Raw genomic sequence first — 24105 nt, forward strand, 5'->3', positions numbered from 1 at the left:
CCAATTACAAGAACTTTTAGAGCGTGGTTTCATTCGACCAAGCACATCACCGTGGGGAGCTCCTGTTTTGTTTGTCAAGAAGAAAGATGGTACATTCAGGTTGTGTATCGACTACCGAGAGTTGAACAAACTTACCATCAAGAACCGGTACCCACTACCGAGAATCGACGACTTATTTGATCAACTACAAGGCTCATCTGTTTATTCAAAGATTGACTTACGTTCCGGGTATCATCAAATGCGGGTGAAAGAAGATGATATTCCAAAGACTGCTTTCAGAACACGTTATGGTCATTACGAGTTTATGGTCATGCCGTTTGGTTTAACTAATGCACCAGCTGTGTTCATGGACCTTATGAACCGAGTGTGTGGACCATACCTTGACAAGTTTGTCATTGTTTTCATTGATGACATACTTATTTACTCAAAGAATGACCAAGAACACGGTGAACATTTGAGAAAGGTGTTAGAAGTATTGAGAAAGGAAGAATTGTACGCTAAGTTTTCAAAGTGTGCATTTTGGTTGGAAGAAGTTCAATTCCTCGGTCACATAGTGAACAAAGAAGGTATTAAGGTGGATCCGGCAAAGATAGAAACTGTTGAAAAGTGGGAAACCCCGAAAACTCCGAAACACATACGCCAGTTTTTAGGACTAGCTGGTTACTACAGAAGGTTCATCCAAGACTTTTCCAGAATAGCAAAACCCTTGACTGCATTAACGCATAAAGGGAAGAAATTTGAATGGAATGATGAACAAGAGAAAGCGTTTCAGTTATTGAAGAAAAAGCTAACTACGGCACCTATATTGTCATTGCCTGAAGGGAATGATGATTTTGTGATTTATTGCGATGCATCAAAGCAAGGTCTCGGTTGTGTATTAATGCAACGAACGAAGGTGATTGCTTATGCGTCTAGACAATTGAAGATTCACGAACAAAATTATACGACGCATGATTTGGAATTAGGCGCGGTTGTTTTTGCATTAAAGACTTGGAGGCACTACTTATATGGGGTCAAAAGTATTATATATACCGACCACAAAAGTCTTCAACACATATTTAATCAGAAACAACTGAATATGAGGCAGCGTAGGTGGATTGAATTATTGAATGATTACGACTTTGAGATTCGTTACCACCCGGGGAAGGCAAATGTGGTAGCCGATGCCTTGAGCAGGAAGGACAGAGAACCCATTCGAGTAAAATCTATGAATATAATGATTCATAATAACCTTACTACTCAAATAAAGGAGGCGCAACAAGGAGTTTTAAAAGATGGAAATTTAAAGGATGAAATACCCAAAGGATCGGAGAAGCATCTTAATATTCAGGAAGATGGAACCCGGTATAGGGCTGAAAGGATTTGGGTACCAAAATTTGGAGAAGCTCATAAAACCAGATACTCAATACATCCTGGAACGGGGAAGATGTACAAGGATCTCAAGAAACATTTTTGGTGGCCGGGTATGAAAGCCGATGTTGCTAAATACGTAGGAGAATGTTTGACGTGTTCTAAGGTCAATGCTGAGCATCAGAAACCATCAGGTCTACTTCAACAACCCGAAATCCTGGAATGGAAATGGGAAAACATTACCATGGATTTCATCACTAAATTGCCAAGGACTGCAAGTGGTTTTGATACTATTTGGGTAATAGTTGATCGTCTCACCAAATCCGCACACTTCCTACCAATAAGAGAAGATGACAAGATGGAGAAGTTAGCACGACTGTATTTGAAGGAAGTCATCTCCAGACATGGAATACCAATCTCTATTATCTCTGATAGGGATGGCAGATTTATTTCAAGATTCTGGCAGACATTACAGCAAGCATTAGGAACTCGTCTAGACATGAGTACTGCCTATCATCCACAAACTGATGGGCAGAGTGAAAGGACGATACAAACGCTTGAAGACATGCTACGAGCATGTGTTATTGATTTCGGAAACAGTTGGGATCGACATCTACCGTTAGCAGAATTTTCCTACAACAACAGCTACCATTCAAGCATTGAGATGGTGCCGTTTGAAGCACTTTATGGTAGAAAGTGCAGGTCTCCGATTTGTTGGAGGGAAGTGGGGGATAGACAGATTACGGGTCCGGAGATTATACAAGAAACTACCGAGAAGATCATCCAAATTCAACAACGGTTGAAAACCGCCCAAAGTCGACAAAAGAGCTACGCTGACATTAAAAGAAAAGATATAGAATTTGAAATTGGAGAGATGGTCATGCTTAAAGTTGCACCTTGGAAAGGCGTTGTTCGATTTGGTAAACGAGGGAAATTAAATCCAAGGTATATTGGACCATTCAAGATTATTGATCGTGTCGGACCAGTAGCTTACCGACTAGAGTTACCTCAACAACTCGCGGCTGTACATAACACTTTCCACGTCTCGAATTTAAAGAAATGTTTCGCTAAAGAAGATCTCACTATTCCGTTAGATGAAATCCAAATCAACGAAAAACTTCAATTCATCGAAGAACCCGTCGAAATAATGGATCGTGAGGTTAAAAGACTTAAGCAAAACAAGATACCAATTGTTAAGGTTCGATGGAATGCTCGTAGAGGACCCGAGTTCACCTGGAGCGTGAAGATCAGATGAAGAAGAAATACCCGCATCTATTTCCAGAAGATTCGTCAACACCTTCAACAGCTTAAAATTTCGGGACGAAATTTATTTAACGGGTAGGTACTGTAGTGACCCGAACTTTTCCATGTTTATATATATTAATTGAGATTGATATTTACATGATTAAATGTTTCCAACATGTTAAGCAATCAATCTTGTTAAGACTTGATTAATTGAAATATGTTTCATATAGACAATTGACCACCCAAGTTGACCGGTGATTCACGAACGTTAAAACTTGTAAAAACTATATGATGACATATATATGGATATATATATAGTTAACATGATACTATGATAAGTAAACATATCATTAAGTATATTAACAATGAACTACATATGTAAAAACAAGACTACTAACTTAATGATTTTTAAACGAGACATATATGTAACGATTATCGTTGTAAAGACATTTAATGTATATATATCATATTAAGAGATATTCATACATGATAATATCATGATAATATAATAATTTAAAATCTCATTTGATATTATAAACATTGGGTTAACAACATTTAACAAGATCGTTAACCTAAAGGTTTCAAAACAACACTTACATGTAACGACTAACGATGACTTAACGACTCAGTTAAAATGTATATACATGTAGTGTTTTAATATGTATTTATACACTTTTGAAAGACTTCAATACACTTATCAAAATACTTCTACTTAACAAAAATGCTTACAATTACATCCTCGTTCAGTTTCATCAACAATTCTACTCGTATGCACCCGTATTCGTACTCGTACAATACACAGCTTTTAGATGTATGTACTATTGGTATATACACTCCAATGATCAGCTCTTAGCAGCCCATGTGAGTCATCTAACACATGTGGGAACCATCATTTGGCAACTAGCATGAAATATCTCATAAAATTACAAAAATATGAGTAATCATTCATGACTTATTTACATGAAAACAAAATAACATATCCTTTATATCTAATCCATACACCAACGACCAAAAATACCTACAAACACTTTCATTCTTCAATTTTCTTCATCTAATTGATCTCTCTCAAGTTCTATCTTCAAGTTCTAAGTGTTCTTCATAAATTCCAAAAGTTCTAGTTTCATAAAATCAAGAATACTTTCAAGTTTGCTAGCTCACTTCCAATCTTGTAAGGTGATCATCCAACCTCAAGAAATCTTTGTTTCTTACAGTAGGTTATCATTATAATACAAGGTAATAATCATATTCAAACTTTGGTTCAATTTCTATAACTATAACAATCTTATTTCAAGTGATGATCTTACTTGAACTTGTTTTCGTGTCATGATTCTGCTTCAAGAACTTCGAGCCATCCAAGGATCCATTGAAGCTAGATCCATTTTTCTCTTTTCCAGTAGGTTTATCCAAGGAACTTAAGGTAGTAATGATGTTCATAACATCATTCGATTCATACATATAAAGCTATCTTATTCGAAGGTTTAAACTTGTAATCACTAGAACATAGTTTAGTTAATTCTAAACTTGTTCGCAAACAAAAGTTAATCCTTCTAACTTGACTTTTAAAATCAACTAAACACATGTTCTATATCTTTATGATATGCTAACTTAATGATTTAAAACCTGGAAACACGAAAAATACCGTAAAACCGGATTTACGCCGTCGTAGTAACACCGCGGGCTGTTTTGGGTTAGTTAATTAAAAACTATGATAAACTTTGATTTAAAAGTTGTTATTCTGAGAAAATGATTTTTATTATGAACATGAAACTATATCCAAAAATTATGGTTAAACTCAAAGTGGAAGTATGTTTTCTAAAATGGTCATCTAGACGTCGTTCTTTCGACTGAAATGACTACCTTTACAAAAACGACTTGTAACTTATTTTTCCGAATATAAACCTATACTTTTCTGTTTAGATTCATAAAATAGAGTTCAATATGAAACCATAGCAATTTGATTCACTCAAAACGGATTTAAAATGAAGAAGTTATGGGTAAAACAAGATTGGATAATTTTTCTCATTTTAGCTACGTGAAAATTGGTAACAAATCTATTCCAACCATAACTTAATCAACTTGTATTGTATATTATGTAATCTTGAGATACCATAGACACGTATACAATGTTTCGACCTATCATGTCGACACATCTATATATATTTCGGAACAACCATAGACACTCAATATGTGAATGTTGGAGTTAGCTATACAGGGTTGAGGTTGATTCCAAAATATATATAGTTTGAGTTGTGATCAATACTGAGATACGTATACACTGGGTCGTGGATTGATTCAAGATAATATTTATCGATTTATTTCTGTACATCTAACTGTGGACAACTAGTTGTAGGTTACTAACGAGGACAGCTGACTTAATAAACTTAAAACATCAAAATATATTAAAAGTGTTGTAAATATATTTTTGAACATACTTTGATATATATGTATATATTGTTATAGGTTCGTGAATCAATTAGTGGCCAAGTCTTACTTCCCGACGAAGTAAAAATCTGTGAAAGTGAGTTATAGTCCCACTTTTAAAATCTAATATTTTTGGGATGAGAATACATGCAGGTTTTATAAATGATTTACAAAATAGACACAAGTACGTGAAACTACATTCTATGGTTGAATTATCGAAATCGAATATGCCCCTTTTTATTAAGTCTGGTAATCTAAGAATTAGGGAACAGACACCCTAATTGACGCGAATCCTAAAGATAGACCTATTGGGCCTAACAAACCCCATCCAAAGTACCGGATGCTTTAGTACTTCGAAATTTATATCATATCCGAAGGGTGTCCCGGAATGATGGGGATATTCTTATATATGCATCTTGTCATTGTCAGTTACCAGGTGTTCACCATATGAATGATTTTTATCTCTATGTATGGGATGTGTATTGAAATATGAAATCTTGTGGTCTATTGTTACGATTTCATATATATAGGTTAAACCTATAACTCACCAACATTTTTGTTGACGTTTAAAGCATGTTTATTCTCAGGTGAATATTAAGAGCTTCCGCTGTTGCATACTAAAATAAGGACAAGATTTGGAGTCCATGTTTGTATGATATTGTGTAAAAACTGCATTCAAGAAACTGATTTCGATGTAACATATTTGTATTGTAAACCATTATGTAATGGTCGTGTGTAAACAGGATATTTTAGATTATCATTATTTGATAATCTACGTAAAGCTTTTTAAACCTTTATTTATGAAATAAAGGTTATGGTTTGTTTTAAAAATGAATGCAGTCTTTGAAAAACGTCTCATATAGAGGTCAAAACCTCGCAACGAAATCAATTAATATGGAACGTTTTTAATCAATAAGAACGGGACATTTCACTATACTCCCAAAATCTCACAACAATATACATTCTTGTATAGAAATCAAAACAACCATTCTCACCCAAATTTGATTACGCATTCTGATTTTGACAAATCAAAATCCAAGTCATGATTTAACAGAAGACATCACTCTTAGATTCCTACATCTTTCAAAGCTATACTTTGACTTCAAAACCGTGTTAGAACATCATATGTATATTAACGATTACAAACTGTGTTCAAACTCTCCGAAGTTTTCGAAGACACTTCAAACAATGAACAATCGAGATGATGATCCAACCACATATTACCTACATTTATGTACCTAAAAAGCTCTCGAAGCCAAAGTCATAGTTCGACGCGTATCCGTGTCAGACCCTTTGGCATTTATTAGCTAAAATGACTTTTCAATTCCTTTTCAAAGTAGACAGTTTTGTCACAGCTCCAGCAAGTCAACTTCGACTTTTCAGTCGGACTAGTCTTATTATAACCTCGATAGATACGTTGCCCTTTCGTCATCGTTACTGGGGACCTTTCATATCTCGCCACCTTAGCAATAAACTTACCAACAACTTCAATTATCTTTGACTTTTCGAAAAATCATTATATTTATTAAAATCACATCATTTACTCATTCGCATCTTGTAACGAGAATTATCATACGAATCATCGAAAAACAGTAACCAGTATTTTAAAATCTCGCAGCATGTCTACGTCAACAGTTATATGTGTACGTAAAATGTCTATCTCCTGGACTTACATACTTTGAGTGTGAAGTTCTGAAAAATATTTTGAACTGCAAACTAGTTCTTGAAATGCTGACGAAGCATCAAAAACTGTAAACGATCTTAACAGTAAAAAATTTGATGACAAAGAATAGTAAGGTGGTAAAGCTGAGAAAAAGAGAAGGTTTGGAACTGAAAAATGGATTGAACAGACTATGAAGGAGGCTGTGGACAAATCACAAAGACTAAATCTGCCTTCAAAGAATCCAAATGATTCAGTGCCTACTAAAGTCATTAACGAATACCTTACTCTTTATTCTAAACCTTTACAGACAAATCTTCATCATCATCCATCAATATTAGAAATTCTAAGATATTATCATATCTTTCATTATAAATATCCGCGATATTTCTGAAGATATTTTCACAACTAATCTTATCTGAAGTCATTTATCTCTTTGCGCTATCAGTGTTACATCATATAAGAAACTATTAGTTTCTATATTCTATAAACTTTCGAGTTTAAATTATGAATGTTTTGAAGTAGTGTTGGGAACTGAAGCATGAGTTAGTATAATATAATGACACTTGATCAACGTGATTATATTATAGTAAGTCATGCTGAGTTTCTAATGGGACATGACGATTCACAGACCATGCCGTCATCATGTTCCATGTTACATGACTCTTGTATTCTATTTAATCTATAAAAATATCAAGAATATATTTTCTTGATGATTCGGTCTTTTCAGGGTATTCTGGTAAATTAACAAATCAAGATCGTGCCATTACCATTTCCTTCTTAGAACATTAACTATGTTCATTCTGAAATTCATATCTGCGAATACTGGACCATTACAAACGTTGCTTAATCGCAAGAAGAAGAAACGAAAGGACAAAACTCCAAAATAGAAATTGGAGTATAAATCGCAGCAAATAGAAGGGAGCATTAACTGTGGATGTCAATGATTATAGAAGACAAAAGCAGGGGCTTTGAAATATAAGGGAAGATATAAAACCCAACAACCACCCAAAAATTATAAACCGTATATATTGATGCATATAGCAATATAAAGACACGAAAGAACTAAAAACACTATAAAACTGAGAGTATAGTAGAAGTAAATAGATTCTTCCGGAGGCAGATGAAAAAGAAGAACGACAGATATGAAAGTGAGGAGTGTATCGAGAATCAGTACTGGATGAAGCATATTGACAAATACTTTAAAATATGAGTTGAGGGAGAAAGAATAGAAGGTGTGAGTTGTAAGGAAACGAAGGAGGTGGATTTATAGTGAAATACCCGACAGAGAAATCAAGATGGATTATCGTATTAATTCGAAGAGAATCATAATCTCCTTAATCACCGAAGCATCAAATCCAACATAGATTACAAAGATTTTCTTTAAATTCGGAGATCAATTGTGATGACGTCAAAAGATATGACGAATCACTATAATCTTATTTCCTTCATTTACGATAACTTCCCTCATACGCTTTGAGTAATCAAATTATTTTATCCATACTTCTTAGACATGATAAAACTTCATAATCGTCATAATAACATTCTCATTGTTAGCCATAACGACCTCTATCAAATTTTGGGGATGAAATTTCTTTAACGGGTAGGTACTGTGACGACCCGGAAATTTTCGACTAAATTTAAACTTTATCTTTATATTATTCTGACACGATAAGCAATGTTTGTTAAGTTAAATCTCAAGGATTTTAAACTATGTTTATACATTCATTTAAACCTCGACCAAATTCCAATGATTCACAAACCATTAAATGAACATATATGAATATGTATGTATATGTGTATATGTTATAAATTGAAAATGTCAACAAAGTATTTAAAAGTATAATGCTTTATATGAACGTATTTGTTTTAATATGATTATCGACGAAATTAAAAAAATATATATTAAATGATTGAATTATCAGAAACATTGAATTATGATTACAAGTCTCTATTGAGAGGTCCACTATGATTTGAGAAATCTATTCCTCTTAACGATATTCGGAATAATTTGTAAAGCTATTTATAAATAAAAATAAAAAGTGTCATTTACAAAAGTTAGACAAAAGCTAGTGGAGAATTGGTTTCCATAATATTCTATTAATCTATTTTCAAACGTACAAAAACGTTTTCAGTTTAAAAAGAACTTTATTATTAAAACGTATATAACTTTTATAAATATCTAGAATCACTTTTGACAACTCATTACTTAACCAGTATAATAAATATAACGATATTTATATTTTATTTCATTAAATATATATAACGATTTAAATTAGTATTATATATATTTATACACGTATTATACATACATAGTTTTTATACTTTTACTATACTTTAACTTTACCTTTACTTTACTTTTACTTTACTTTAACTTTAATAATTCATACTTTAATAATTCACTTTAATAATTCATACTTTAATAATTCACTTTAATAATTCATACTTTAATAATTCACTTTAATAATTCATACTTTAATAATTCACTTTAATAATTCATACTTTAATAATTCACTTTAATAATTCATACTTTAATAATTCACTTTAATAATTCAAAAATCTATTATAAATAGAATTCAATAGGTTTCATTATTTCATAGAAACTTGAAAATATATTTCTCTAAACACTCTCAATCGATTTACATATATATATATATATATATATATATATATATATATATATATATATATATATATATATATATATATATATATATATATATATATATATATATATATATATATATATATTTGCTCTGTATTATTTCAAGATATTATTAGTATACATAAAATATTACGCTCTCACCCAAATTTGATTACGCATTCTGATTTTGACAAATCAAAATCCAAGTCATGATTTAACAGAAGACATCACTCTTAGATTCCTACATCTTTCAAAGCTATACTTTGACTTCAAAACCGTGTTAGAACATCATATGTATATTAACGATTACAAACTGTGTTCAAACTCTCCGAAGTTTTCGAAGACACTTCAAACAATGAACAATCGAGATGATGATCCAACCACATATTACCCACATTTATGTACCTAAAAAGCTCTCGAAGCCAAAGTCATAGTTCGACGCGTATCCGTGTCAGACCCTTTGGCATTTATTAGCTAAAATGACTTTTCAATTCCTTTTCAAAGTAGACAGTTTTGTCACAGCTCCAGCAAGTCAACTTCGAATTTTCAGTCGGACTAGTCTTATTATAACCTCGATAGATACGTTGCCCTTTCGTCATCGTTACTGGGGACCTTTCATATCTCGCCACCTTAGCAATAAACTTACCAACAACTTCAATTATATTTGACTTTTTGAAAAATCATTATATTTATTGAAATCACATCAACCAACCGACCGACCAAGGTTAATTATGGTCAATGGTGTTTCCGCCAAGGAAGCAAAATATTGGGAGGATTACCAATTCTCCGATGAATCAGATTCCGACGAGAATTCTGATGATGTTATAGAAATTACCCCAAGTGAATTTAAAAAGGCAAAAGAAAATAATAAGGGAAAGGGCATAAAAATAGAGAAATCTAATTCCAACCCCGATGAACTTTATATGTATCATCAACCCCCGAAGTCCTTAAGTTGTAACAATGACCCGGGAACCTCTAAACCACCAGGTTTTTCTAAACCAATGTGGAAAATGACGGCTCGTATTAGGGGAACATCATATATCCCTAGAAACTTGGCAAAACGAACCAAAACCGAAGAAGAAGAAACAAGCGAGTCGGAATAAGATAGTTGTATTCGTGTGGTGTAATATATGTAATATAGTGTGCTTATGCTTTATGATATATGTAAAAATTGCTTGTATTAATAAGTATTTTTTTTATGAATCTAACTCTTGTCTATTTTACAGTATAAAAACACAAAATGGATAGACAACCCAATATTTTAAGAGACCTACCCAGAGACATGATTGATGAAATCTTGTCTAGAGTCGGTCAGAATTCTTCGGCACAACTATTTAAGGCGAGATCAGTTTGTAAGACATTCGAAGAACGTTCCAAGAATGCCTTGGTTTATAAAAGGCTTTCGTTCGAAAGATGGGGGATATCACATTGGGAAATCCATAAGTTACGATGTGTTTACTTTGACGCATATATTGCGGGGAACCCAAATGCTATTTTACGTAATGGGTTAAGAAATTATTTTGACTCAATATATCCGAATATTGGACTTCGTGATTTAGAAAAAGTGTCTAACATGCAACATAAAGAAGCATGTTATGCTTACGGATTAGTAATGTTCGCTTCTCACCAAAGTGAGAACAAGAACATCGGGCTACAACTATTAAACAAAACGTTTCCACAAGTGACGGAGTCGGTAATTGGGGTAAGAAATGAGGTTTTTAGATTGTTACGGGACTGTTGGACATTACGTAACCCTTGTCCCTTTGACGACGTTACAACACGCTGTCTTATCAACGGCCATAACGGTTATGTTCCACAAGACCAAGGATGGGAAGTAATCCTAGTAAAACCAGAATGCATGACTTGTTTCTGGACGTATGAATTACGTGTCTTTATTGCCTTTAGTGAACGACTTGTGTACTAGCTAGAATTATCTTCACAACCATCTTGTATCAAATTTATTGTGTGCTATATTTCATGCTATATGTAAAATAAGCGGTATTGTAAGTTTGTAAAATATTGTGTAAAAGTTTGAACGCGAAATATTATTATAATCAGTTTTTCATATAGAATTGTAGTAGTTGAATTGTATATTAGCTACTAAGTATGAACTTAACGGGTAGGTACTACCCGAATTTAAACTTATAAAACGCTAATATGAAGAAAAAGCTTTTATAAATGAGTTCATATTATGCTACGAAATACTATTAACTACTCTTAATATTCTGTATGATTAACTTGTTCCATTTGACTATTTTGAAGGAAATGGCACCGACTACTCGACACACCGTGAATATGAATGAAGAGGAATTCCGTACTTTTCTAGCTTCAAACATAGCCGCAGTACAGGCTGCGCTACATACCAACAATAACCTTGGATCTAGCAGTACATAAAATTGTGTAGGATGCACCTACAAAGAATTCACTGCCTACAAACCTTTGGAATTTGATGGAACCGAAGGACCGATCGGATTGAAACGGTGGACCAAGAAGGTCGAATCGGTGTTTGCCATAAGTAAGTGTACTGAAGAGGACAAAGTGAAGTACGCTACGCATACCTTCACAGGTTCTGCGTTAACGTGGTGGAATACCTATCTTGAGCAAGTGGGACAAGATGATGCGTACGCACTACCGTGGTCAGCATTCAAGCACTTGATGAACGAGAAGTACCATCCCAGAACTGAGGTCAATAAGCTCAAGACAGAACTTAGCGGGTTACGAACCCAAGGATTTGATATTACCACGTACGAAAGACGATTCACATAATTGTGCCTATTGTTTCCGGGAGCGTTCGAAGATGTGGAAGAGAAGATCGACGCATTTGTGAAAGGATTACCGGAAAGAATCCAAGAAGATATAAGTTCACACGAGCCCGCCTCCATACAACAGGCATGTAGAATGGCTCACAAACTAGTGAACCAGATTGAAGAAAGAATTAAAGAACAGACTGCTGAAGAGGCCAATGTGAAGCAAGTCAAAAGAAAGTGGGAGGAAAATGGTGATAAGAATCACCAATACAACAACAACAGCAATTACAACAATAATCGCAACAATTATCCCAACAATCGCAACATCAATCGCAACTACAACAAACGGCCCAACAACAACAACAACAACAACAACAAAAACAACATCAACAACAACAACAACAACAACAACAACAACAGCAACTACAACAATCATCCCAACAACAATAATAACTGCAACAACAACAACAATCAGAAGCAGCTATGCCAAAGGTGTGAAAAGTATCACTCGGGGTTCTGCACCAAATTTTGCAATAAGTGTAAAAGAAATGGTCATAGCGCGGTGAAGTGTGAGGTCTACGGACCAGGGGTTAATAGAACGAAAGGAACAAATGGTGTCAGAACGAGTAATGGCGGAGCAAGTAGTGTCGGAGCAAGTTATGCCAACGTAGTTTGTTATAAATGTGGAAAACCGGGCCACATTATTAGAAATTGCCCGAACCAGGAGAACACGAATGGACAAGGCCGCGAAAGAGTTTTCAATATTAATGCGGAAGAGGCACAGGAAGACCCGGAGCTTGTTACATGTACGTTTCTTATTGACAATAAATCTGCTTACGTTTTATTTGATTCGGGTGCGAATAGAAGCTATATGAGTAGAGATTTTTGTGCTAAATTAAGTTGTCCATTGACGCCTTTGGATAGTAAATTTTTACTCGAATTAGCAAATGGTAAATTAATTTCAGCAGATAATATATGTCGGAATCGAGAAATTAAACTGGTTAGCGAAACATTTAAGATTGATTTGATACCAGTAGAGTTAGGGAGTTTTGATGTGATAATCGGTATGGACTGGTTGAAAGAAGTGAAAGCAGAGATCGTTTGTTACAAAAATGCAATTCGCATTATACGAGAAAAAGGAAAACCCTTAATGGTGTACGGAGAAAAGGGCAACACGAAGCTACATCTTATTAATAATTTGAAGGCACAAAAACTAATAAGAAAAGGTTGCTATGCTGTTCTAGCACACGTCGAGAAAGTACAAACTGAAGAAAAGAGCATCAACGATGTTCCCATTGCAAAAGAATTTTCCGATGTATTTCCGAAAGAATTACCAGGATTACCCCCACATCGATCCGTTGAATTTCAAATAGATCTTGTACCAGGAGCTGCACCAATAGCTCGTGCTCCTTACAGACTCGCACCCAGCGAGATGAAAGAACTGCAAAGCCAATTACAAGAACTTTTAGAGCGTGGTTTCATTCGACCAAGCACATCACCGTGGAGAGCTCCAGTTTTGTTTGTCAAGAAGAAAGATGGTACATTCAGGTTGTATATCGACTACCGAGAGTTGAACAAACTTACCATCAAGAACCGCTATCCACTACCGAGAATCGACGACTTATTTGATCAACTACAAGGCTCGTATGTTTATTCAAAGATTGACTTACATTCCGGGTATCATCAAATGCGGGTGAAAGAAGATGATATTCCAAAGACTGCTTTCAGAACACGTTACAGTTATTACGAGTTTATGGTCATGCCGTTTGGTTTAACTAATGCACCAGCTGTGTTCATGGACCTTATGAACCGAGTGTGTGGACCATACCTTGACAAGTTTGTCATTGTTTTCATTGATGACATACTTATTTACTCAAAGAATGACAAAGAACACGGTGAACATTTGAGAAAGGTGTTAGAAGTATTGAGGAAGGAAGAATTGTACGCTAAGTTTTCAAAGTGTGCATATTGGTTGGAAGAAGTTCAATTCCACGGTCACATAGTGAACAAAGAAGGTATTAAGGTGGATCCGGCAAAGATAGAAACTGTTGAAAAGTGGGAAACCCCGAAAACTCCGAAACACATACGCCAGTTTTTAGGACTAGCTGGTTACTACAGAAGGTTCATCCAAGACTTTTCTAGAATAGCAAAACCCTTGACTGCATTAACGCATAAAGGGAAGAAATTTGAATGGAATGATGAACAAGAGAAAGCGTTTCAGTTATTGAAGAAAAAGCTAACTACGGCACCTATATTGTTATTGTCTGAAGGGAATGATGATTTTGTGATTTATTGTGACGCATCAAAGCGAGGTCTCGGTTGTGTATTAATGCAACGAACGAAGGTGATTGCTTATGCGTCTAGACAATTGAAGATTCACGAACAAAATTATACGACGCATGATTTGGAATTAGGCGCGGTTGTTTTTGCATTAAAGACTTGGAGGCACTACTTATATGGGGTCAAAAGTATTATATATACCGACCACAAAAGTCTTCAACACATATTTAATCATAAACAACTGAATATGAGGCAGCGTAGGTGGATTGAATTATTGAATGATTACAACTTTGAGATTCGTTACCACCCGGGGAAGGCAAATGTGGTAGCCAATGCCTTGAGCAGGAAGGACAGAGAACCCATTCGAGTAAAATCTATGAATATAATGATTCATAATAACCTTACTACTCAAATAAAGGAGGCGCAACAAGGAGTTTTAAAAAAGGGAAATTTAAAGGATGAAATACCCAAAGGATCGGAGAAGCATCTTAATATTCGGGAAGACGGAACCCGGTATAGGGCTGAAAGGATTTGGGTACCAAAATTTGGAGATATGAGAGAAATGGTACAAGGATCTCAAGAAACATTTTTGGTGGCCGGGTATGAAAGCCGATGTTGCTAAATACGTAGGAGAATGTTTGACGTGTTCTAAGGTCAAAGCTGAGAATCAGAAACCATCAGGTCTACTTCAATAACCCGAAATCCCGGAATGGAAATGGGAAAACATTACCATGGATTTCATCACTAAATTGCCAAGGACTGCAAGTGGTTTTGATACTATTTGGATAATAGTTGATCGTCTCACCAAATCAGCACACTTCCTGCCAATAAGAGAAGATGACAAGATGGAGAAGTTAGCACGACTGTATTTGAAGGAAGTCATCTCCAGACATGGAATACCAATCTCTATTATCTCTGATAGGGATGGCAGATTTATTTCAAGATTCTGGCAGACATTACAGCAAGCATTAGGAACTCGTCTAGACATGAGTACTTCCTATCATCCACAAACTGATGGGCAGAGCGAAAGGACGATACAAACGCTTGAAGACATGCTACGAGCTTGTGTTATTGATTTCGGAAACAGTTGGGATCGACATCTACCGTTAGCAGAATTTTCCTACAACAACAGCTACCATTCAAACATTGAGATGGCGCCGTTCGAAGCACTTTATGGTAGAAAGTGCAGGTCTCCGATTTGTTAGAGTGAGGTGGGGGATAGACAGATTACGGGTCCGGAGATTATACAAGAAACTACCGAGAAGATCATCCAAATTCAACAACGGTTGAAAACCGCCCAAAGTCGACAAAAGAGCTACGCTGACATTAAAAGAAAAGATATAGAATTTGAAATTGGAGAGATGGTCATGCTTAAAGTTTCACCTTGGAAAGGTGTTGTTCGATTTGGTAAACGAGGGAAATTAAATCCAAGGTATATTGGACCATTCAAGATTATTGATCGTGTCGGACCAGTAGCTTACCGACTTGAGTTACCTCAACAACTCGCGGCTGTACATAACACTTTCCACGTCTCAAATTTGAAGAAATGTTTTGCTAAAGAAGATCTCACTATTCCATTAGATGAAATCCAAATCAACGAAAAACTTCAATTCATCGAAGAACCCGTCGAAATAATGGATCGTGAGGTTAAAAGACTAAAGCAAAACAAGATACCAATTGTTAAGGTTCGATGGAATGCTCGTAGAGGACCCGAGTTCACCTGGGAGCATGAAGATTAGATGAAGAAGAAATACCCGCATCTATTTCCAGAAGATTCGTCAACACCTTCAACAGCTTAAAATTTCGGGACGAAATTTATTTAACGGGTAGGTACTGTAGTGACCTGAACTTTTCCATGTTTATATATATTAATTGAGATTGATATTTACATGATTAAATGTTTCCAACATGTTAAGCAATCAAACTTGTTAAGACTTGATTAATTGAAATATGTTTCATATAGACAATTGACCATCCAAGTTGACCGGTGATTCACGAACGTTAAAACTTGTAAAAACTATATGATGACATATATATGGATATATATATAGTTAACATGATACTATGATAAGTAAATATATCATTAAGTATATTAACAATGAACTACATATGTAAAAACAATACTACTAACTTAATGATTTTTAAACGAGACATATATGTAACGATTATCGTTGTAAAGACATTTAATGTATATATATCATATTAAGAGATATTCATACATGATAATATCATGATAATATAATAATTTAAAATCTCATTTGATATTATAAACATTGGGTTAACAACATTTAACAAGATCGTTAACCTAAAGGTTTCAAAACAACACTTACATGTAACGACTAACGATGACTTAACGACTCAGTTAAAATGTATATACATGTAGTGTTTTAATATGTATTTATACACTTTTGAAAGACTTCAATACACTTATCAAAATACTTCTACTTAACAAAAATGCTTACAATTACATCGTCGTTCAGTTTCATCAACAATTCTACTCGTATGCACCCGTATTCGTACTCGTACAATACACAGCTTTTAGATGTATGTACTATTGGTATATACACTCCAATGATCAGCTCTTAGCAGCCCATGTGAGTCACCTAACACATGTGGGAACCATCATTTGGCAACTAGCATGAAATATCTCATAAAATTACAAAAATATGAGTAATCATTCATGACTTATTTACATGAAAACAAAATTACATATCCTTTATATCTAATCCATACACCAACTACCAAAAACACCTACAAACACTTTCATTCTTCAATTTTCTTCATCTAATTGATCTCTCTCAAGTTCTATCTTCAAGTTCTAAGTGTTCTTCATATATTCTACAAGTTCTAGTTACATAAAATCAAGAATACTTTCAAGTTTGCTAGCTCACTTCCAATCTTGTAAGGTGATCATCTAACCTCAAGAAATCTTTATTTCTTACATTAGGTTATCATTCTAATACAAGGTAATAATCATATTCAAACTTTGGTTCAATTTCTATAACTATAACAATCTTATTTCAAGTGATGATCTTACTTGAACTTGTTTTCGTGTCATGATTCTGCTTCAAGAACTTCGAGCCATCCAAGGATCCGTTGAAGCTAGATCCATTTTTCTCTTTTCCAGTAGGTTTATCCAAGGAACTTAAGGTAGTAATGATGTTCATAACATCATTCGATTCATACATATAAAGCTATCTTATTCGAAGGTTTAAACTTGTAATCACTAGAACATAGTTTAGTTAATTCTAAACTTGTTCGCAAACAAAAGTTAATCCTTCTAACTTGACTTTTAAAATCAACTAAACACATGTTCTATATCTATATGATATGCTAACTTAATGATTTAAAACCCGGAAACACGAAAAACACCGTAAAACCGGATTTACGCCGTCGTAGTAACACCGCGGGCTGTTTTGGGTTAGTTAATTAAAAACTATGATAAACTTTGATTTAAAAGTTGTTATTCTGAGAAAATGATTTTTATTATGAACATGAAACTATATCCAAAAATTATGGTTAAACTCAAAGTGGAAGTATGTTTTCTAAAATGGTCATCTAGACGTCGTTCTTTCGACTGAAATGACTACCTTTACAAAAATGACTTGTAACTTATTTTTCCGACTATAAACCTATACTTTTTCTGTTTAGATTCATAAAATAGAGTTCAATATGAAACCATAGCAGTTTGATTCACTCAAAACGGATTTAAAATGAAGAAGTTATGGGTAAAACAAGATTGGATAATTTTTCTCATTTTAGCTACGTGAAAATTGGTAACAAATCTATTCCAACCATAACTTAATCAACTTGTATTGTATATTATGTAATCTTGAGATACCATAGACACGTATACAATGTTTCGACCTATCATGTCGACACATCTATATATATTTCAGAACAACCATAGACACTCTATATGTGAATGTTGTAGTTAGCTATACAGGGTTGAGGTTGATTCTAAAATATATATAGTTTGAGTTGTGATCAATACTGAGATACGTATACACTGGGTCGTGGATTGATTCAAGATAATATTTATCGATTTATTTCTGTACATCTAACTGTGGACAACTAGTTGTAGGTTACTAACGAGGACAGCTGACTTAATAAACTTAAAACATCAAAATATATTAAAAGTGTTGTAAATATATTTTGAACATACTTTGATATATATGTATATATTGTTATAGGTTCGTTAATCAACCAGTGGCCAAGTCTTACTTCCCGACGAAGTAAAAATCTGTGAAAGTGAGTTATAGTCCCACTTTTAAAATCTAATATTTTTGGGATGAGAATACATGCAGGTTTTATAAATGATTTACAAAATAGACACAAGTACGTGAAACTACATTCTATGGTTGAATTATCAAAATCGAATATGCCCCTTTTTATTAAGTCTGGTAATCTAAGAATTAGGGAACAGACACCCTAATTGATGCGAATCCTAAAGATAGATCTATCGGGCCCAACAAGCCCCATCCAAAGTACCGGATGCTTTAGTACTTCGAAATTTATATCATATCCGAAGGGTGTCCCGGAATGATGGGGATATTCTTAAATATGCATCTTGTTAATGTCGGTTACCAGGTGTTCACCATATGAATGATTTTTATCTCTATGTATGGGATGTGTATTGAAATATGAAATCTTGTGGTCTATTATTATGATTTGATATATATAGGTTAAACCTATAACTCACCAACATTTTTTTTGACATTTTAAGCATGTTTAGTCTCAGGTGATTATTAAGAGCTTCCGCTGTCACATACTTAAATAAGGACGAGATTTGGAGTCCATGCTTGTATGATATTGTGTAAAAACTGCATTCAAGAAACTTATTTTGTTGTAACATATTTGTATTGTAAACCATTATGTAATGGTCGTGTGTAAACAGGATATTTTAGATTATCATTATTTGATAATCTACGTAAAGCTTTTTAAACCTTTATTGATAAAATAAAGGTTATGGTTTGTTTTAAAATGAATGCAGTCTTTGAAAAACGTCTCATATAGAGGTCAAAACCTCGCAACGAAATCAATTAATATGGAACGTTTTTAATCAATAAGAACGGGACATTTCATAAGACTTGGCCACTGGTCGATTCACGAACCTATAACAAATATGTACATATATATCAAAGTATGTTCAAAATATATTTACAACACTTTTAATACATTTTGATGTTTTAAGTTTATTAAGTCAGCTGTCCTCGCTAGTAACCTACAACTAGTTGTACAAAGTTAGATGTACAGAAAAAAATTGATATATATTATCTTGAATCAATCCATGACCCAGTGTATACACGTCTCAGGCTAGATCACAACTCAAAGTATATATATTTTTAGAATCAACCTCAACCCTGTATAGCTAACTCCCACATTACTGCATATAGAGTGTCTATGATTGTTCCAAATAATATATACACATGGGTCGATATGATATGTCAAAACATTTGCATACGTGTCTATGGTATCCCAAGATTACATAATATATTAGAATACATGTATAATACAATATAAGTTAGCTAGGATATGATTAATATAGATTTGTTACCAATTTTCACGTTGCTACAACAAGAAAAATTATCCAATTTTGTTTTACCCATAACTTCTTCATTTTAAATCCGTTTTGAGTGAATCAAATTGCTATGGTTTCATATTGAACTCTATTTTATGAATATAAATAGAAAAAGTATAGGTTTATAGTCAAAAATATAAGTTACAAGTCGTTTTTGTAAAGGTAGTCATTTCAGTCGAAAGAACGACGTCTAGATGACCATTTTAGAAAACATACTTTCACTTTGAGTTTAATCATGATTTTTGGATAGTTTCATGTTCATAAGAAAAATCATTTTCCCAGAAGAACAACTTTTAAATCAAAGTTTATCATAGTTTTTAATTAACTAACCCAAAACAGCCCGCGGTGTTACTACGACGGCGTATGTCCGGTTTTACAGTGTTCTTCGTGTTTCCAGGTTTTAAATCATTAAGTTAGCATATCATATAGATATAGAACATGTGTTTATTTTATTTTAAAAGTCAAGTTAGAAGGATTAACTTTTGTTTGCGAACAAGTTTAGAATTAACTAAACTATGTTCTAGTGATTACAAATTTAAACCTTCGAATAAGATAGTTTTATATGTATGAATCGAATGATGTTATGAACATCATTACTATCTCAAGTTTTCTGGATAAAGCTACTAGAAATGAAAAAAATGGATCTAGCTTCAAAGGATCCTTGGATGGCTTGAAAGTTCTTGAAGCAGAATCATGACACGAAAAACAAGTTCAAGTAAGATTTCCACTCGAAATAAGATTGTTATAGTTATAGAAATTGAATCAAAGTTTGAATATGAGTATTACCTTGTATTAGAAATGTATCTTACTGTAAATAAGAAAGATTTCTTGAGGTTGGATGATCACTCTACAAGATTGGAAGTAAGCTAGCAAACTTGGAAGTATTCTTGATTTTATGAAACTAGAACTTGTAGAATTTATGAAGAACACTTAGAACTTGAAGATAGAACTTGAGAGAGATCAATTAGATGAATAAAATTGAATAAATAAAGTGTTTGTAGGTGTTTTTGGTCGTTGGTGTATGGATTAGATATAAAGGATATGTAATTTTGTTTTCATGTAAATAAGTCATGAATGATTACTCATATTTTTGTAATTTTATGAGATATTTCATGCTAGTTGCCAAATGATGGTTCCCACATGTGTTAGGTGACTCACATGGGCTGCTAAGAGCTGATCATTGGAGTGTATATACCAATAGTACGTACATTTAAAAGCTGTGTATTGTACGAGTACGAATACGGGTGCACACGAGTAGAATTGTTGATGAAACTGAACGAGGATGTAATTGTAAGAATTTTTGTTAAGTAGAAGTATTTTGATAAGTGTCTTGAAGTCTTTCAAAAGGGTATGAATACATATTAAAACACTACATGTATATACATTTTAACTGAGTCGTTAAGTCATCGTTAGTCGTTACATGTAAGTGTTGTTTTGAAACCTTCAGGTTAACGATCTTGTTAAATGTTGTTAGCCCAATGTTTATAATATCAAATGAGATTTTAAATTATTATATTATCATGATAATATGATGTATGAATATCTCTTAATATGATATATATACATTAAATGTCTTTACAACGATAATCGTTACATATATGTCTCGTTTCAAAATCATTAAGTTAGTAGTCTTGCTTTTACATATGTAGTTCATTGTTAATATACTTAATGATATGTTTACTTATCATAATATCATGTTAACTATATATATATATATCCATATATATGTCATCATATAGTTTTTACAAGTTTTAACGTTCGTGAATCACCGGTCAACTTGGGTGGTCAATTGTCTATATGAAACCTATTTCAATTAATCAAGTCTTAACAAGTTTGATTGCTTAACATGTTGGAAACACTTAATCATGTAAATAAAAATTTCATTTAATATATATAAACATGGAAAAGTTCAGGTCACTACATGTCAGATTCTGCAACCCTAACCTGATGATACCCAGATCGTAAATCTATCTTTGAGAAATATGAAGCACCCTGCAACTGATCGAATAAATCATCTATTCTAGGCAGCGAGTACTTATTCTTTACTGTTCTCTTATTCAACTCCCGATAATCTATACACATACGCATGGTACTATCTTTCTTTTTAACAAATAATACTGGTGCACCCCAAGGAGAAGAACTCAGTCAAATAAACCCATGATCTAAAAGCTCCTGAATTTGTGACATCATCTCACAAATTTCTGAAGTCGCTAAACGATATGGAGCTTTGGCAACTGGAGTGGCTCCAGGCACCAATTCAATCTTATACTCTACTTCTCTTATCGGCGGTAACCCTGGTAACTCGTCTGGAAACACTTCTGGAAACTCTGAGACTACCGGAATATCGGCTAATGCTTTCTTTTCTTTCTTACCATCTACTACATAAGCTAGGAACGATTCACACCCTTTTGATAAAGATTTCTTGGCTTTCATCATTGATATCAACGGAAAATTATACCCACCCCGTTCCCCTCGGGCTATAACACGGGTTCCATCAGCTAAACGAAAGGAAATCATTTTCCTATCGCACTTAATACTAGCTCTAAGTGGGCTCAGCCAATCCATTCCTAACACTACATCAAAGCTAGAAATGGGTAACACTAAACAAGTCATAGGAAATGACTTTCCTTCAATATCAATACTAACCCCAGTCACAAACGTTGTGACGGGTGTGATTTTTACATCACCTACATCTACTCTAACCGGTTCAGGCATTACAGTAGCAGGTATATTCAACTTAGCACAAAAGTCTAATGACATAAAAGACTTATTCGCACCACAATCAAACAATATACGAGAACGTATTGAGTTGATTAAAAACATACCGGTGATCACATAGTCAGTTTCTGTAGCCTTCTCAACTGACATCTGAAAAGCTCTGGCCTCTGCTGTGGGAGGGTTCTTCCTCTTCTGCCCACTCGAGGCAGTAGACCCTCCAACTGATGCCGAACACGCACCTGACCCTGCCCCGGTAACTCATACTCTTGGACGAACAACTTACAGCACGATACCCTGGTTAATGACAACTCCAACACACATTTCTTAGAAATGAGCACGCTTGGGACTCATGCCCGATAACACCACACCTCAAACACCGTCTTGTTGCTTCTGAACATTGACCACTGTGTGTAGACTTACAAGTGTGGCACCAATTCCCTCTACCTGATTCAGACCCAGAACCACTCTGTTGACTCTTACCTTTCTGTCTAAACCCAAATGATTTCTTTGACTTGCCACTGGATTGACCACCCGTTTGACCACTCGGAGTCATCATACTCCCTGTCATCATTCCTCTTGCTGCTTTCAAATCACTTTCCACCATTCTGGCTATAACAAAGGCCTGAGACAAACTAGCTGCCATTCTCACTGACATTCTACATTTTGGCAAGATCACATTAACAAAATATTGAATTCTTGATGCTTCATCTGGTACCCACTGAGATACAAATCTCAACTTATCCATAAACTGACCAATCACTTCATCAATTAACATCTGAGGCGTCATTCTCATTTCTAAAAACTCAGTCTTCATTTGGTTAAGATCAAACGAAGAACAATATTGTTCACAAACTTTCCCTTGGAACTGTTCCCAAGTAATCTGATTAACATACTCCTTCGAGATACTGGACGTCAATGCATTCCATCAAATCATTGCTCTACCCTTTAACAATCTACAAGCTTACATAACCCGCAACTCCGGTTCACATTGACAGGCTTCCAAAGCCCTTTCAACCTCCATCAACCAATTCATAGTTTCTGTCGGGTCAGAACTTCCCGAATACTCTGGGGGTTTGCAATCTAAGAACTGTTTATAAGTACATTTCTTATGGGGCTGAATAAAGGGTTGTTGGAACATCTGTGTTTGGTACGGGTTCATTAACATTGGATTTTGAAATGGAAAAGTATTTTGTGGTGGCATGTAGTACTGTTGAGGCGGTTGATTTTGCATTGGGTATTGGAATTGAGTCTGGTTCATGTTGGGTATTGTTTGGGATTGTGCTGTATGAAATCCAGGTGGCGTATGATCATTTCCCGCAGGATTTACCAACTCAAGCTCAATAATTTTATCCTGAGCTTCTTTCAGTTTACTTTCTAACTCATGTATATAACTCTGTTGATCATCATCATCGGACTCAACACCCTCATCTGGTGCTCTGTATGTTCCGGGGTTTGTCGG

The 24105-nt window shown here is 34.4% G+C and overlaps 1 protein-coding gene across 1 annotated transcript; it reads right to left on the reverse strand.

Moving 5' to 3' along the window:
* Positions 1-22073: 22073 nt before the first annotated feature.
* LOC139849050 (uncharacterized) lies at positions 22074-22796 on the reverse strand. The gene is made up of 2 exons (XM_071838728.1): positions 22535-22796; positions 22074-22354 (listed from the first exon to the last, which is right to left on the reverse strand). The coding sequence occupies exons 1-2, from the start codon at positions 22794-22796 to the stop codon at positions 22074-22076; spliced, it is 543 nt and encodes a 180-aa protein (XP_071694829.1).
* Positions 22797-24105: the final 1309 nt, after the last annotated feature.

This window comes from Rutidosis leptorrhynchoides, chromosome 1 (genome assembly GCF_046630445.1).
Source record: "Rutidosis leptorrhynchoides isolate AG116_Rl617_1_P2 chromosome 1, CSIRO_AGI_Rlap_v1, whole genome shotgun sequence".
NCBI classification, from domain to species: Eukaryota; Viridiplantae; Streptophyta; class Magnoliopsida; order Asterales; family Asteraceae; genus Rutidosis; species Rutidosis leptorrhynchoides.

Excerpts from the sequence above, each read along its gene's own strand:
- LOC139849050 (XM_071838728.1), bottom strand. The coding sequence starts at position 22,796 with ATGTCAGTTGAGAAGGCTACAGAAACTGACTATGTGATCACCGGTATG. Across the intron at positions 22,355-22,534 it reads AAAGTCATTTCCTATGACTT|CCAAGAAATCTTTATCAAAA; the intron begins GTTTAGTGTTAC and ends CAATGATGAAAG.